We start from the raw sequence: 18,414 nt of genomic DNA, 5'->3' as shown, positions 1-18,414 counted from the left end.
AAATATATCTATCTATATTGTAAATAAAGGAACTATACATAGCTTCATGTTGTTAAATAACAAAAAAAACGAATGTGTTTGTTGTAGGAAAAATGGCCAAGTAAAATGCCGCAAAATTGCCGCTAAACTTCCATTTTTGTGCCGCTAAATTTGCTAATCCATGCCGCTATATCCTGGGGGGGTCTGATTGCCTCCATATGTTGCATCATTGTAGAAATGCTGGTTGCATGTATTAGCACATGAAATTGTCAACCATTGGCTTTGCCAAATCTTGGCAATCTTGTGCAGTGATTTTTAGGTCTCAGCTTGATTGTGCATGTGCTGTCTCTTCTAGACATGTTGTTACACCCACAGTGGGCTTACAGCCCTGCCATATCTTTTCATTTGTTTGCTTCTGCATAGCTCTAATTTCTGTTGTTCCTGCTTGTCAAGCCGTGCCTGGGTCACATCCTCTTGTGTGTGTGGCCCTCGCCCAGAGCATGGACCATGTACCGGTTTCCATCCGCTGCTCCTGTTTTTAGAGCTACTGGTTTTGTGTTCTAGCACTTCACATGAGTGCTTATGTTTTCCCCTCGGCCCCAGTCTTTCTTGACCACCCGTCCCGCCCACTCTCTGTTTTATAAACAACCATCTCAGTCCCCACATGCCCCCACCCTGAGACCTCACCAGCCAACACTTCCTACCCACCATTGTTCATGTTTCTATGTGTGCATGTGCAGCAGACACTGATTTCTTGAGAGCACTTTGTGGTTCTGAATGAAGACAACAGACACAGTGGCATTCAGAGATGGGGACAGACAGTCCAACATGCGGTTTCAGTGCTCTTTCTTGTTTTGTGACCCATTGAAGCCTGATTAATAAACTTCCATTACTTATTTATTTTGCGCTCTGGCTATCTCTTAATTATAGTTTAAGGACTCCCTCACCCTGTAAGCTGCACATCTGTTCCTGTGGCTATTTTGTGTTAGTTCTAAATTCCTTTTAGTTTCAGTTATAACTTTGTTGTCAGGGCTACATGTTTCTGCCCTATACACACATTTTGTCCAGGAGAAGAATGGGGGTGGGGGTGTGCTGGTCACATGATGGCTCCTTTGTTTACAACAGGGAGCTGCCCTTAAATTGCTTTTGTTTTTTTGACCCGCTGCCTCCCTCTACCCAGGTTGTGCCATTGTGATAAGATCTTTCAACATGGAACCAGGTTCGAGTCCTGGCGTAGGATCAACATCCTGTGATTCTGAGCACATCACTTAATCTTCCTAGGCCTGTAAACCATGCAAGTGAGCTTGTCATGTAACTACTGCTCATGTAAAGCGCTCAGCTTTTAGTCAAAAGACAAATAGATTATTTATTTCCTGTCTGATTTCTACAAAGTGAGACAAGAAAACATGGATAAATTGTTGCTTTCCCGATTAAATTATGTACTCTTTGGCTACATGGCTAAAATACGTTAACATTTACAAAGCCAATAGCTCTTGCCTTGCAGAGACCAGTTGGGGTTGCCAGTGTGTGTTGGTTGTAGCTCACATTAATCAATGCTTATGTGTTTGTTTGTTTTTTGTGATTTTAAAAAAATATTTTTTTTCCTTCAATAATAATTATTTTGTTCTCTCTTTTTAGCCAAAAATGTCTTACCGTGGAGGCGGTGGTGGCTTCAATCGAGGCGGTGGTGGATATCGAGGAGGAGGTGATGGATATCGAGGAGGAGGTGATCGGGGTGGTGGACGTGGCGGCGGTTTCAGAGGTGGTGGACGTGGTGGTTTCAGAGGTGGTGGACGTGGTGGTGGTGGCGGTTTTGGGCGTGGAGGTTTTAATAGAGGTTATGACCAAGGACCACCAGAGAGCGTTGTTGGTAAGCTATTTATCTGTTTGAGTAGCTTCCAGTTCATCATGTGCCCTTTTATGTGCATGCAGCCTAAGAGTTAAATATAGTGAAATGGTTTGCATCATTTAATGTTATAAATGATTGAATTGTCATGGATGGACAGTATTATTTTAACTGCATTGTACGTGGAGCCTACCATTAAGAGGGATCTTTAGCATTCATTGAAAAATAGTAGGAGATTCTACTAAACATCAGACCCGTGGACATCCGCTTTGTGTGTGGGGTTCAAACAGTTTAGGGCTTGGTGTAATGAAGAGTTCTAGTAAGTAATCTAGCATTGCCCACTTGTTCACTTCTACCAGTCGTCACTGAGGATGTAACAAATTGAAAGAGGGGGGTCCTTACTAAATACGCTCCATACTCAAACTTTGTGACGTGCACTGTACGAATTTAAGACCTTTCAGAGAACAAGCCTAAATTCAAACTGACAAAATGCATAAATCGTTTAGTAATCCGAGATGGAAGCCATCTTAGTGGACTCACCCGCCTGTACGAGACTTAACTGTTCATCCTTCAAGCTGAGGGGTGGTACCGGACCCTGCACTCTTGGTGGGGGTGAGGGGATGTTCTCAGTTGTGGCCAGAATGGGTGCCTTGAGAAGGCATGTGAACACATGCGTCCCGATCTTGAGGAGAGCCCAGATGAACAGACAGTGTAGGGGAAAAGGCAAACCACAAATGTCCCAACACATTCCCTTTCATACAAAATGTTGGCAGCAAAATCTACTGACTAGATATAAGCATGGCTGTTCATAGAGTCCCCAAATGTTTCTTGATCACCTGAAAGACCTCCAGGCTGAGTGGGAAGCCAATTGAAGAAGGACCTATATGTCTGGGAGTCAACTTAGACGGTCCCCAGCTGTGGCAGGAACAAGGCCCAGATTAAAGCTAAGAGATGAAGTCACCAGTGTGCTGAAGTGCCTAGTAGGGAGATCTGGAACCCCGTGCCTGTGTATGAAACATTCTGTGACCTATTTGCTATCATGATTCAGGGACAAGGCCTTGTTGCTTTTGTGGCCTTTAAGTAGACAAAAGACTATCCCCCTGTCCAAGCTGCTCTCTGTTCCTTCCACTTGGAAGTCTATTGGACTACTGGTCTGACCACAACCCAAGAGGTGACTCAATCCGCAGGGCAACACCCATTATCTGTGAGTGGCAGCTGTTGTCGTGACCCGAGGTATAGGAAGCTTTAGCCTGTGTTTTCTCTCTCTAACCCTCTCTTCCTTGCGTCCTGGTCTTAATACGGAGTCTGGAAAGCATGCTGCACTAGATGTGGGGGCTGAAACCAGTGCTAGGGAACCAAAGTGGTAGGGCACCACAAACACAATCTGCTGTGCCTCCCTGTGAATGTAGTGACTGGCAGGAGGCCATTACCACCTGATAAGAGCTGTTAGCCAGGAGGTAGAAGCAGTACTTGCCCTACAATAGGCATCCATTGGGGAATGTAGGAACCCTCTCTCTGATGGAATGGTACAACATTCAGTTTGTTTTTGTTGAGAATCTTACAAGATTTCTAGAGACCTTCCACATCAGATCAGTGTGTGTCAGTTTGGGGGGGGGGGGGAGAGAGTCTTAATTCACCATCCTATCGGGATGGGTGCACATTACCCCCCCCCCTTCAGAAGCTGCAGTGCTAAAACCCATTATGCATACTCTTGTGCTGACTTCAGTCCAAAGGTTATGGACTATATCTGGCCAGAGAGAATAAAAAATCTCAGGTCCCTTTGATGCCCTGGTTGGATTGGCATATGCAAATATACATCCTTCCAGATCTATACAAGTAAGAAAAGTACCTTGACAGACTCTAGGTATGATCACCTGCAGTTGTTTAATCTAAAATGTCACATCCCTGATTTACATAAAAATAAAAAAAAGGTTCACCATTTGAGACTGCAGTCCAGGAAGTGTTTCTTGTAATCATCAGACTAGGAGTAGATAGGAGTAAACCACCAGGCCCAACTGCTCCATTATATTATATGGCAAATGTAATGTAACACATCCTGTGTAAGGCTTCCCTCTTTGGAGGGTTTGCCATTGATGATGATGTACATCCAGGGGACCAATCAGTCTAAGGAGAATCCTTTACTGATCACTTGCTGCACCCCTATGTCTGATCCAAACTTGTCCCGAATCCGAGGGAATGGCAAGACAGCCATCTCTTCAAGGAAGGAGAATGAGAGTAGGGATTTGTTGAGTAGTGTTAATCTATTCATGCTGACTTGTACTTTGATATGGCTGAAGAGTAACAACCCTCCTTACTATGGTCTTGGATACTTATGGTGGACATGCTCCTACTGTGCAGATTGACTTTTTGAATTGTAAAGCCTCCAGAACACTGCCGTAGGCTTGAGATAAAAGGGACTTTTCTGCCACTTAACTATCTCTCCAAACTTTTACTAAAAAGTTTTAACTCTAATTAGGAAGTCTGACAAGCAGAGATTTTTTTATTTTTTTAGAACCCTCCTCTTTTTCAGGTTTTCATTAAGTGCTTTGTGTTGCCCTGCCATCGCTGAAACAGTTGTTTGAGCTACTTCTTTCTCATGATCTGAAGCCATGTCTAAGGGTACCTGCGGCGGTTTCCCTATGCCTTCGGAAAAAGAGGGGGGGCAGTTGTTGTCCTTCTGCAGAAACACATTTTCCGTGACAGTCTGCAAGGAGACTTGTGCAAGGAAAGTGCATGTTTCACAGGTACCAGTGATCAGCGAGAACCTGGTAGAGGAATAAACCATCTTTAAGGTACACTCACCTTTCTTATCAATAGTAGCAGAGGGGGTAGCATCTTCAGTTTCTACAGTCATGCTTCTCATGTTGCTAAACATTATAATCTGTCTTCAAAGTACTTGGAATTGCTTTGCTTAATCGCGACGCGGATACACTTTTTGGTAGAATCAATGAAGAACCAATTTCTCTGGCTGTGCCCCCTCATTTAGAATCCTGGAACAAATGCTAGATGAAAGAAGGAGACCAGAATCATAAATGGACTTGTAGCAACTAAAATTGCCAGCGAGGTGGTTATCTTCCTTCTGATGTTGTTCTGATCTGCAGTGCCAAAATAGAAATGGAAAAACAGAACTAAACCTATCTGCTTGAATCCTCCTTGAGTACCCAGAAAAAAAGAGAGAGCACTATGGTTAAAGCCTTGTTGGTATGGTCAATGACTCATTAGTAAAGATCTGATTTGAGTAAAGTAAGCAAGTGGCAAGCAATCTATTTAAGCATGCTCTTACCATCCTCTGCAGCTGGGATCTTGAATCGCATGTGGCAGTGCATTTGGGACAGTTACTCACAATATAGCCTTTATCAGTAATCCGTGTGGGATGCTTATTATGTTGTTTAACATATTTGAGTGTAATGTCGGTGGAAGCTAGCAGCTAATTAAGTAATGGCTATACTATATTTCCCGCCCTACAGAAATTTGGTAGAGATTCAGAATATCATTCAAGTTTGTCATCCGATCCCTTGGCTAGTTTTTATGAGTTGGAGAGGAACCCTGTCCCCAGTGTTACGCCACCTGTCCTTTCGCAACCAGTAGCACCAATGCTGCAAGCTTCAGTCACACCTAGCTGTACCGCCCTGAAACTGCCCAGCAAGCAGACCATGGGGTTCAGTGCAATCTGGTAGGCTATTGTTTTTGTTTGTGATTGTTGCCATTAACTTGTGGGGCCAAACCATGCAGAGTGTAGTAAGTCCGCATTCGCTGTCCTGTACCTAATGAGGGGAGGGAGGGAGGGCAGTCGTGAGACCTTTTCTCATTAATGTAAGGGTATTGTAAACTCTATGGAGGAATTTAAAGTGTATAATCCTTACTCTATTGTTGGGTGACATTACCAGTTTGCTTGCGGCAGTATGTCTGGTCCGACTCAGTCCACTAACGCTGTAATTCGCAGTTTTATTTGTCAAGTGATAAATGTCTGATTATCAGGGCGTCAGCCTGCATGGAGTTATGCAAAAGTGTGATGAGGCACCTGGTAGTTTTAGCAGGTTGTAGTAGCAATGGTGTCTTAAGTAGAGGGGGTTGCAGTGAGGAGGGCTGCTTTAGCACACTGTGCGTAAGCGATAACATTGAAACTTCAGAAGTGCCTTTCGGCCTCCTCCAAATGTTATGTCATCAAGTTGTGTACATTTGCCCTCCGAGAACAGATCACCAAACTTAATCAGACCTGCTGAGTGTAGGAGATCTGGTGATTGCTTTTCACATGTTGGAGTAAGTTTCGGGTAATGGAGTAGTATTCACATTAGCTCTAGTGCACATAGACTCCCATGCCAGTACTGTGCAGGCAATAGAGCCAACCTTTGCTCATTCATGTGTTATGTTGATAGATTGCAGCCTGGAGACTAGTGGGTGATGCATGGTCTTTTTCATCAATATATATGTGGACGATTTGGCGGCAGATAATAGCAATGGTTAGTATATTATGCCTGTGCGCAATGGTTAGTATATTATGCCTGTGCGCAAAGATGAAAGGGCTCTAAATCGAGTGCTGTAAATCCACTGTTTGTAGAATCTCCTATCAAAGTCTGAGGTGTTCACTGATCCAGACCAGTTTTTATCACTAAGGATCACACTCTGTTGAAAGTCTGTTAATGTTATAGATCTGTTATTTAATGAATAAATAAACCTGGGGAGGACAGTCATTTACACCAGGACTGTCCCGCCTGCAAAGGAGAGAGTGGAGGCACACCAGCACTTTTTTTTGTGTCTAAAGTTTAGAAATCGCTACACCGTACTCTTTGAGCGTAGTATCTGTATCTCGGCCAAACCACATTCCTATCTATCTTTCTGAATCCACACACCACTTAAAAGCGCCAATCAAAGGAGCGCTTTTCCGTTATTGGGGGTGATGGAAAAGACTAGTGATTTACTGCAATTTATATTTAGGCTGGAGAGAAACCCAATTTTTCTATATTCTCTTATAATGGGGGATACACTGTTGTGGGGATTTTGCGGATTACCACCATATTGCCTGCATATACTATATAAGCAATAAGTGGTCTGTGAAGCGTAGTACACATTGAGAGATACAATTCGGCAGGTGGCGTGCAAGTGGCTCTAGTGCTAGGGCAGACAGTTTTGAGTGAGGGGCGTCTGGTGTCTGTGGTTGTTGGTATTGGGTTAGATATTGCACCATTGACCTGAATTCATGCCACCAGGTTAGTGTAGCACTGAAGTATGCAGAAAAGTAATGGATGGAATCCTTGAATTAATCTCAGCCACAGGTAAAGGCTGCATCCCAGTCGTTATTTTGCACACCATGGCAATTCAGTTTGGACTCTGCCATATGCAAATCCGCCTTGACCCTGCTCCAGTGGGAACAGTCTCACCCGAAGTCCTAGGCTGGGTTCCCTGACCTGGAACACAAGCAACCCTTTACCCACGTGATGTGGGCATATATGTCCCACTTACTGCGACACACTGAAGTATAAAAAACGTGATGGATGGAATGCTTGAATTAATCTCAGCCACTGGTAATTATGCGTGCTGCATCCCAGTCTGCTGTTATTTTGCACAAAATACCACGAGAGTGTACTGTACTCACTCTACCACTGGAGCCTAGCTATACATGTCTAATGAGCCACACATCAGTGTGAAACTTGTTGTGCATGACAAATTGGGGCTCTGCTATTCATAGACTTGTTAATCATGTGTATCCATTGTCAATGATGCAGGGGAGCCACTGACTGTTTGAACTTGGATGCTGTTTATTAACAAAACGAACTATGGATTTGGTACCATGTCAGTCTTCAATGTAGGCATGCAGACCCAGGGTCAGCCAGATTCACAATGGCTGGCTGCAAAAAAGTCAGACATCTAGTGTCCTGTTTTTGGAATAAAGTTGACACTTTGAGATTCACAAAGAACCCAAAGAATACTGTTGATTTCACAGAATTCAGTTAATGTCAAATTCTCACTAATTGGAAAAGCCACAAATCAATGGAAAAGCTCTGCAGCTGCACATCTACCTTTTTTGCCCAAGGACATAAATACTTTTTGGGAACTCATTCCTTTACATTTGCTTGAAATAGGCGTTCACTTCCATTACCTGGAAAGACAATTACTCTAGACTTTCACAATAGCATGTTTGCCTGTTTTTCAGTGGTGGGAGACCCCTATCAAAATGCTTGCCAAACACAAACTTGTAAGTTTCTTTGAACAAAAAGAACTTCTATGTTGAAATCAGATGACATCCGGTTTTAGGCTAACCGTGAAAATTATTTTTAGCTTCAAGTAAGTTTTTTAATGGAGTGTCATTTGCTCTTCCATCACTTGGTTTCCGGATCCAACGGAAAGGATATCCATGTATCTGCTTTATTTGATCTTATTGGGGCAAAATTACCAAATATTTTTTTTTTTTTATCATTTTTTTTTCAGAGTTTTATATAGCGCGAACTTGAACCGAACCGAATCAGTTATCACAGCGCTTTACATAGCACCAGTTACGTTACACGAGGACACACTTTCATTTTTTAGGCACGGGGAGATTAAGTGATTTGCCCAGAATCACGTTTTTTGGGTTTCGCCTGCCGAAAGGCTGCGCTCTGCGCAGCTTTTCAGCGCAGGTGAAATCCTATGTCGACACTAAGCACTTCGGGAACGTCCCCCGGCTCTCATTGGCTAGCTCCATAAATGGAGGCTAGCCATTGAGTGCCGGATCTGTCCGTCAAGGCCGGACCAGATTCGGGGGCGTTCCCGAGATTTTTTCCCAGGGCGGAGTTACGTTTTTTCCGTTCCCTCCCCTCCCGTCCCCTCCGTGTGCCTCCCCGCCCCCTCGCTGTCCTGTGCACGTTTTCCGCCTCCCTCCCGCCGTCCGTGTCCTCTCCCGCCCTCCTCCCGCCGTCCGTGTCCTCTCCCGCCCTCCGTGTCCTCTCCCGCCCTCCTCCCGCCGACCGTGTCCTCTCCCGCCCTCCGTGTCCTCTCCCGCCCTCCTCCCGCCGACCGTGTCCTCTCCCGCCCTCCGTGTCCTCTCCCGCCCTCCTCCCGCCGACCGTGTCCTCTCCCGCCCTCCTCCCGCCGACCGTGTCCTCTCCCGCCCTCCTCCCGCCGACCGTGTCCTCTCCCGCCCTCCTCCCTGCATGAACCGCTCGTAGGCTATTTAACAAACTATATAAGCGCATTTTGTTTACTCCCTACAAAAGTGTATTTATACCTGCTTTGACACATTTGAAGAATCACTACAAAAACTTTTGACTAAATAAACATAGAGACGACAATCAGCGCTGGAGGAAACCATCTCACCTTGCAATGCCTGCCGTCTCCTTGTGCTGACGTCATAGAAGACCCGCCTATTCAGAGTCTACGTTTCACACCGATGCGTGTTATGAAAGTCGATCCCTGACTTTGCTAGACTAAACCACTGTCTGCAAACCAAGCATATCCACCCGTGCATATCTTCTGACCCCCGAAAATGTGCATTCTGTAGAGGGGACAGCGAGGCTGGCGACTCTGGTTTGTTTGTTACTACCGCATCTCCCTCTGCCCTGCATACTACCGCATCTCCCTCTGCCCTGCATGAAGTGGACTCGCCGGGTCTTGTGAGGTGTGCGCTTGCGCGACCGTGTGCAGTCAGTGTGGACGTTGGGAGGACGAGCATTTGGAGAGGGAAAGATGGCGTCTACCGGTAAGTAACGGAAGGGCTCCCTTGGCCTGTTTGTTTGCTTTCTAACTTGTGCCTATGCACCTCTTAGTGTCCCTTGATTGTGCTCCTGCCGGCTTGAGCCGCTCCTAAAGTATCAAACTCTACTATTATCGAGGCGTGTTTCCCCAGAAGACGGTGCTCTATCAATCTGCTTTTTAGGCCCAAGTGCCTGATTTCTGGCAGTGGGTACGGGCGTGTTTCCGCCGTACAAGTGATTGGGGTGATATCCCTTTGCCTGTTGATGTTGGGAACTGGCCCCCAACACGTGGAAACACAAAATGGCGGCTGGGGTAGCAGCCGATCTGCAGGTATTTGGGGAGCACCAGGAGGTATTGATAGGAAAGGACTACAGAGTTCCAGGGCGTCGGAGAGCTTCCCCCCCCCCCCAGCCCCCTATACGAACACCCTTTTGCTATGGAACTTTCCATGCGAGATTCAACTTGTTTGGGATCTGGGAACGGGGTAGTGTTTTAGCTAGTGTGTCCCACGGAAAAGAGACATTCGCATTACCCCCACCCCTTTCCTGGTTCACACAGCTATGGTTGCCAAATTGTTTTTAGTTTGCGTGGTCCTTATTTTTCCAACTCTACATAATCAGTTACTCAACGTTAATGGCCCACTTTTAGTACTTGTACTACTTTGGATATTTAGTATTTCAACAAGCCAGGATTTCTTTTGTGAACAGCTGTCGCTCCGCGTTATTGTTCATGCAAGTGCAAATAAAACACTTCATGTTAGTAGTGCACTACTAATAGATCTTTAGTAAAGCTCAACTCCTAACTATTGTCTGAGCTTTTCTTCCTTGTTTTGTAACGCAGACTCAAGGTTAGACCGAGTTGAACTCGCAGGGGATCGTCTAACATCACCACGTTTTTGTTGACCCCGCTAAATCTTGCCTTGTTCTGCATTTATTATCATTAGTCACTCGCGCTTGGTGTCGCGGTACAACGAGGGGTTTGTTATGTCGCCGTCTCGCAGTGTTCACGTACGAGGAATTTGTAACATACTCATAGCCGGAAAACTACGTTGTTGTTGCAGAACGTAATCAACTCTGCAGTTCGTCCTGTATGTGTTAATTTAATTTTGGAAAATATATTTAGCGAACCGATCGTAGTTGTGTTAAGGGTACGAATTGGCTTTTAATATCTCCTATCCTTCTGCCAGTGCAACAGATTACAATCCTTCATGCACAGGTGTTAAATTCCTGTTCGTCTTTTGGGACCGACTACCTTGCAGGAACTGGAAGCTGTTGCTCCTGGAGACTTCACAGAAGGAGCAACTGTTACTAGGCTAGCCATACAGGCTAGCAGCTCTTCATATTTATATAAACTATTTAGGAAGTTCTCAATGATGTGTTGCGCGTTGGTGGATACAAAAGTGTCGTCCTGTGGACGCACGCAGTAGGGGCATGTGTGTATAGTAGCGCCCAGCGAGGTCCCTTTAGCCTCGAACGCTGTTTCCCAGACTACCTTTCCAAGATGGAAGCTGCAGTCCTGGGAGGGGGAGGGGCTCCGTGCCGTCGTTTCCTGTGGGGGCTGTTCTCGCTCTGAGCGGAGAGGGTTTATTTATCGTAGTTAATGGCCGTAGGCACTGCGCCTTGAAGCTACCTCAGAGCGCTGAAAGAGACGGGCGGCGCAGAGGAGAAGGGGTGAGTAGGGAGTGGGGGCTTGTGAAAATAAGTCTGAAGGGGTGGGCAAAGCAGGGGTTGCATGGACAAATATGGAATGAGGGCGTCAAGGGTTTGAGGAACGGGAACGAGAGGTGAGTTCTATGGCTGGGGCTATGGACAAGCCGGGAGCAACTACAGGATATAAACGATATGGAGATGTGCAAAAGAAATGGGCTGACCAGGAAGGACGCAAGGTAATGTGTTGAAAGACCAGTGTGTGTTATTAAAGAAGGCGGGGCGAGTTCATGTTTTTTATTATTTGACAGCACCATCTCCATGGGTGTTTTCGGTGCGCGGTCTCCGCAACCTCACACAGGAAGCCTCATCTACAAACATCTGAGGACAGAGCAGAAATATTTCAGAGCTCCGCTCAGATGGGGGCGAAGGAGTGAGCACCAACCACACGCCGAGCCTGGGAGAGCCGATAAGCGCGCACAGCTGCATGTTTCCTGTCAGCTCTTTAGTCACAGACACTGTATGGTCTCCACTTTTACCCTCCTCTCATTACAACAGTTCCTCTGTGTCTGCCGTGTTTCACTTCACTATTGTCGCCTTAACTTCAGCTAGAAAAGTGTTCATTGCAGCCAATTCTTGCAGCTTCTGTTCACCTAAAGGGTCTGTTTGCTGATGTTCACGTGTTAGGGTGTTCTCTGCATGGCACAATACACGTTCACCCTTCCATTTAAATTGTCCGTCTCATTATGCTAATTTATTCTCTAAACTGTGAAATGTACGATCAACACCCCGCCTTATGCTTGCATGGCTTGTTTCATTTTTTCAGAGGTTAGCTAAATTGTGCAAGGCGGTAAGCACCCCCATGCTTCCATTTTAAAGATGTCAGGAGACCTCCATGTGTTTTCAACAAGCACTGCCATCTGTGATGTACCTTCATTGTTCCTTTTAAAGAGTATGTCTTGAAATGTGTTCGTGTGCTTCAGCTAAACGCTGCAATAGAAACATCACTTCGCCCCCCTGTCCTGTCCAGTGATGTATGTTAATAAATGAAAGTGTGCCCTTCATGAACCATAGTAGGGCCTGTTTAGGAGCCATGCTGCCCATGCATCGAGCATAGACAATCACCCCTTAAAGGGCCTTTATCATGATGTGTAGCTAAATTATGCAACGCAGCAGCCAAGACTCGCCTTCTCTTTAAATGAATTCTCCAGTGTTGTTGAAGTTTTTATTTAAACCGTAGACTGCGGAAGCCACACTACCTGAAAGTCTATCAAGTGATGTTTGTCTTTGTGGCAAAATTCAGCTAACTCCTTGCTTCCAATTCAAAGAGCCTTGACTGATGTATATGTTTATCTAACTGAGATTCAGGAAACGGCTCCAGCATTCCCTGTTTGGCGATGCTAATGTATTTCAAACGTACGGAGAAGTGTTTTACAATAGGACATAGAAAGAGCCACAAATAAGGCAAACGGTGCACGATAGTTACTTTACTGTTCATTTTTTGGATTAAACTGGAATAGCGTGGATACAGAGGTGCAAATGTAGTACATGAAGGATAAATGTAAATGTATTTGTCATTTGTGATCGAGCGGGATTGGTGTCGGGTACCGGTATGACGTTGCCATCATGTTAGCTGTACTTTTAAAATAACAAGCGATAAAGTTTCTAAAAACAGGATATCGGTGCTGCTTCAAACGTCTTGTTCTGTGGCTCTGGGTGTGTGGGTGTGTGTGGCTCTGGGTGTGTGGGTGTGTGGCTGAGTGTGTGTGTGTGGATCTGGGTGTGTGGGTTTGTGTGTGGCTCTGGGTGTGTGGGTGTGTGTAGCTCTGGGTGTGTGGGTGTGTGTGTGGCTCTGGGTGTGGGTGTGTGGCTCTTAGTGTGTGGGTGTGTGTGTGGCTCTGAGACAATGCCAATAGCTCTAACATTTCCAAAGGCGAAACCATTGCATTGTAAATGCTTGTTTTTTTGCGTCGTTACTGAGACTCGAACCAAGTTCCCCAGGTCCGAGGTCGAGCGCCTTAGCCGTTAAGCCAACCCCTCTCCCTCTCTCAACCATGTTAGGCAGCCATACTGGTATTCAAGGAATGCAAAGTCTTTACTGTTTGGAGAAGTGCAGAGAGAGGCCTTAAGTTCTTGAACTTTGTGGAGACTTTTGTTGTTGTCCGTTTCCTTTAGTTTATAATCGTGTTAACCTTAAAGACTGACTTTAGATTGTAAGGTAACAGCTTTAGGAAAGAGATGGGAACTTGCATATCGTAAGCCCATCAAAGTTTGGCTTGGACGTTCATGCTGAATTCTAAACACCATGCGGACAAGGCCTAGTTATGGCTTTTGATGGAAGTTCCGTTTGCAGTGATCTGAGGCTTGGCTCATTGAGCCCCGTGGGGAAATTTCTGCCTATCCCCTTTTGTGAAGTTGGTTAATAGGAAGATTGAAGTTGCGTAAGATTCGATTGTTGGGAAATTCTTAAAGGTGCAGGTGTTGAACATTGGTAAAGAGGGTTTTATTCCTTCTTTTGTGTACTTTGTTTGGCATCGAGGTTGTTTTTATTTTTATTGTACCATATTTCATTAAACAAGCATTGCCAAAGCCAGTAGGTCAGTCATTGGCTGCAATGATTTTGACTATTTCAGTGCTGGTTTTGTCATAGTTTTTAAAAAGCAATGTCGAGGTAGCTGCTACGGTGACCTCAATCTTAATTTTTTTTAACTAAAAGCAAATCTATTTTGGTCTCCAAACCCACCAACTGCTTTGTTATGTGGATGTGTCCTTTTGAAAGGCCAGAATGGCGTCCTTCACAGCAAAGTTCGCCAGCAGCTGAAGCAGCCTAACCCCATGACCCATGCAGTATGCTGTAGTGGGTAGAAGAAAAATGTAAATGACACAATAACAGACCAATGAATTAACAGTGCAGGCTGAAAGCCTCTTCAAATAATTATAATATACATGTTACAGTAGTAAAATCAGATTTCTTAACTAATGCCAGACACAAAAACAAGCATTTACAATGCAACGGGTCTCGCCTTTGCAAATGTTAGAGCTATTGGCATTGTAAATGTCCAACTTTTATATATGTCTTAGTTTTGAAAACATATAAATAAATGGCATTGTCATCTATAATGGCAATAGCTTAATCTTTCGTCAATGCAAGACTTATTGCATTGCATTTCGCTGTCTGTGTAAGAAAAGTGTGGGGTGCAGGACGAGATACAACAGAATGCATGCATATTCCTCTATCAAGAAAAGCAATAGTGCTGGGCTATGACTGTTTTAAGTGTGATGGGGTAGAGGAAGAGGTGCGGGTATCCTCCACGGGAGTGAGTAGTGGGGTTGGGGGGTAATTGTGCAATTATCCGTTTCTGGACTCTCTGAGATATATGCTATTCTAAAGGCGGCCCAGATGCTTAAATGTGACCACTATGTGCGCTCCTAGAGATATTGGAGATCCACAAACTGTTCTATTCTTTGGTTGTCTGTAAAACATGCACTTTGACTAGAATATATGACCGTAAAATTGATCCTTAGTTCAAAAATGTTTCAGTGTCCTAACGGGTAAGTAAAGTGTACTAGAGAGTAGTAGAGAGTGAGTAATAGAGAGTATTAGAGTGAGTAGTGGAGAGTGAGTAGTGGGGAAGTAGAGTGAGTAGTGGGGAAGTAGAGTGAGTAGTGGGGAAAGTAGAGTGAGTAGTGGGGAAAGTAGAGTGAGTAGTGGGGAAAGTAGAGTGAGTAGTGGGGAAAGTAGAGTGAGTAGTGGGGAAAGTAGAGTGAGTAGTGGGGAAAGTAGAGTGAGTAGTGGGGAAAGTAGAGTGAGTAGTGGGGAAAGTAGAGTGAGTAGTGGGGAAGTAGAGTGAGTAGAGTGAGTAGTGGGGAAGTAGAGTGAGTAGAGTGAGTAGTGGGGAAGTAGAGTGAGTAGAGTGAGTAGTGGGGAAGTAGAGTGAGTAGAGTGAGTAGTGGGGAAGTAGAGTGAGTAGTGGGGAAGTAGAGTGAGTAGTGGGGAAGTAGAGTGTAAGAGGTGTAGAGAGTGAGTAGTAGAGAATGAGTAGTAGAGTGAGTGTGCACAACTCTACAGTATGGTAGTAAAGCGTGGTATACGCAGCTCTGAGGCTATCCATTAAAACGTACAAACTCGCACACTGTTCTGTCATGGGTAGGTCAAAAGCACATGCACACAAACACTTGAAACACAGTTCTGAGGTGCGTTTTGTAAGCAGGCACACCAGCCAGGTAGGCAGTTCTAAAATGAACCATTAAAGGCTTCACACACATGCCCTTTTAGCACATTTCTAACCTGCGACTTTAAAAATGAAAAGCACAGTTTCTGAGTACACAACTCTTAAGGAGTAGTGCTAAAAGAAAAGACACCCTGTGCCTATAACTGCATAATTTAATGGTGAGCATACAAACACACGCCCAGTGCACAGAGCTAAAGTATACAGTGCAGTCATTGACACATACACAGTGTGACGTGGCGGTGCGTTCTATACACACATACAACTCTCCTATGCAATGGTGAATGCACAACTACACACACACAGGCGCACAGAGGCAATACTTGAACTACAAATACAGAACTGTATGTTTTCTTTATCCCCGAATATCTGCTTGGTACTGAAAAGTGCGGCGCTCTCCCTTTTGAAGTGCCCCACAAAAATGAACGTGTCCTTGTGTATCGTAACTGATGCCCATGTAAAGCGCTCTGATACCTTCGGATCAAGTTCGGGCTATAGAGAGAAAAAAAAGCACTGCACCCCTCCTCAGAAGTGAAGGTACTCTCCCTCCCAAACGAAAGAAGTGCAGACACTCAATACATGGGAGTACCTGTACATTTAAGCACTGCGCATGTCTACTGTGTGGCCTGAAAGCACAGTCACACACAGCCCTTTAGTATGATGTGAACAGCGTGGTCACTTAAGCGAAGACACTAGCCACGTGCATACACATTCAACCTGAGTAATAACGAGTGACCACAAAGACGTGCGGGTCCTACTGATGACAAGGGGCCTTAATTTACCGATAAGCCGGTGACTTTGAAGTCTTGACTGGAAAGTCTGGTACGAGTGGCACTACACCCCTCGCGTGCTGTGCCGTATGTACCGCAAGGCCTCCCTTGGATGCTGGAGAGGATGTGGGGCGCTGCGAACACCCTTCACATCTGCTGGGAACGCCGGACATTCCGTCCTTCCCTCTGTGTTTCCTTTCTGATTCCGTTTGTCCCAGAGGTGATGCTTTTAAGCCTTAAGCCCTTTCACCCGCCACCTCTCACTAGCGATGAATGGCAAATGTGTCTCCAGGGCTTGGGGGAAACAGAACTGATAGCGCACAGCTGGAAGACGATGGACTAACCGATTTGCTGAGGATCACAGCTTGTTATGCTACCCCTGGAACTTGTACCTGGTTTCTCGGTGTCAAAGTCGCGAGGGCCACAACCTCTCCCTGTTGTATGTAGTAACTGATATCAGCTGGCGAAGGAGAACAGAAGAGACAAACCTCTGCCTGCTCCATGGAGGTGAAAGGGAAGGGGGAATAACTGAGAAGCTCCCTGGCTGGCCCTCGTCCACCTCCGGTCCTCTGCACTGCCACAATCCTCTTCACAGCAAGTGCTAATTACTTCCCATTTGCAGCTCCTTGAGGCATCTGCCACATGCTGTGAAGACCAGGAGCAGCCCTTGTTGTTCTGCCTCTTAAAATTGCCATCCTCACTTAATGCGCACCCTTCAAGTTCAGTGTCTGTCGGGCATTGTATGCTTGAAGTGGAGAGGGAGACGGCCCAGGCAGGCGGGCAGCTTTTCCCACTTAAAATCCGTCCCATCAACTGTTCTCAGCCTCAGGCCGATTGCCCGCCCTGCCAACCTAAGGACGTCACACAGTGTTGCACACTTTACTGAGACTTTGTCTGAAAATTAGTGCCCTCTACCAGAATGTCCCAATACTGAGTTAGCAAAAATCTTTCTACCTGCATTTACAACACCCAGTGCCTCCCAAGCACAGTGCTTTATATACCTTGCCACCTCTCATGCACACATACTGCAAAGTCTACCGACCCTGTACTATAATTTTCGTGCACCATCTTGCTTCTGTGTCTACATGCTGTGCTCCCACCCTGACCCAGCATCCTATGCTCCGTGTGCTATGCATACACGCAGTACTGTATCTAATAACCCCACACCATGTGCTACCTGTGCTATGCACTCACTCCGATATGTCTATTGACTCCATATTTGTGTTCCCTGTGCCATGCAACCACTCACTCCTGTGTTTACTGACCCAGCACCGTATGCTCTATGTACTGCAAACCACTTTTTTGGTGTGTCTACGGACCCTGCACCCTAAGCTTCATTTGCCATGCACAGCGCATACGCGATGTGGTTAAAAAATGCTAACAAGCAAACCCAGACACATAGTAAACTGATAGGGTGGAATGGCACCGACGCATTGAATTAATGTCGTACCAACTTTGCATGCTTCACTATTTTCAGGTGCGATGCATGCAGGTTCGCGCGTATGTGCAATCAAATAGCACAACCTGACAAACAGACCCAGACAGGCAGCAAAGACATGCAGTACGCACCCTGCCTGGTGACAAAGCTGCCAGGCATCAGGATACACCCATCATGTTCACAAACACCTCAAAGAGGCACTAGAGAAGAAAACAAAGTGCTCTTTTTCCACCGGCATCTACCACTCCCACTGCGTGCTGAGCACAGTGCCACACACAGCCCACCACTCTTCGTGCACTCATTCACTGCAGTCTACTGACCGGATACTCCATGTATCATGCACCATCTCACTGCTGCATTTACACCCTGTGCTACTGCCGTGCACACATTCACTGCCGCGTCTACTCGCCCTGCACCCTATGTTACATGTGCCCTGCACACTCTCACTACTATATATCTACAGTTCTACCACACGTAACAGTAGTGAACACGTTCCCAACGGAATCAGTCCCCAACTCCACAGGGACAGAGCACTGGCAACGCGTAGTCACTTTCGCGGAGGAGAACAGGGGAGTTATATCTTTCCTTGGCCCCTATGCACACTGGTGTAGATGCGAGACAGACATCCCCCCTCCGACAGAAAAGCAGTCCTACGTCCAGCAGGCAGCTGAAAATAAAAGTTACGGAATACACAAACATACGACGTGGCCGGGCCAAATGCAACCTGCTAAAGATATCACAGGGGAGAATCAAAGCGGGAGCTGTGACATTTGCGTGGGAACATGAAGCTAACAAGTGCACTCCTGGTATTTTGCTGCCACCGCACGCACCCCCAATA

At 45.7% G+C, this 18,414-nt stretch overlaps 1 protein-coding gene across 1 annotated transcript in view; it reads left to right on the top strand.

The window, feature by feature from the left end:
• Positions 1–18,414, top strand: part of GAR1 (GAR1 ribonucleoprotein) — an 81,304-nt gene that overhangs the window by 22,228 nt on the left and 40,662 nt on the right. Inside the window, exon 2 of the mRNA XM_078676097.1 lies at positions 1,618–1,849. Coding sequence (XP_078532223.1) covers positions 1,624–1,849 — 226 coding nt within the window. The 5' untranslated portion in view covers positions 1,618–1,623. The remainder of the gene's footprint in view (positions 1–1,617; positions 1,850–18,414) is intronic.

Source organism: Lissotriton helveticus, chromosome 2_1 (assembly GCF_964261635.1).
Source record: "Lissotriton helveticus chromosome 2_1, aLisHel1.1, whole genome shotgun sequence".
Classification (NCBI taxonomy): Eukaryota; Metazoa; Chordata; class Amphibia; order Caudata; family Salamandridae; genus Lissotriton; species Lissotriton helveticus.
The sequence above is the reverse complement of the archived record's forward strand: the minus strand, read 5'-3'. Positions and strand labels throughout refer to the sequence as shown.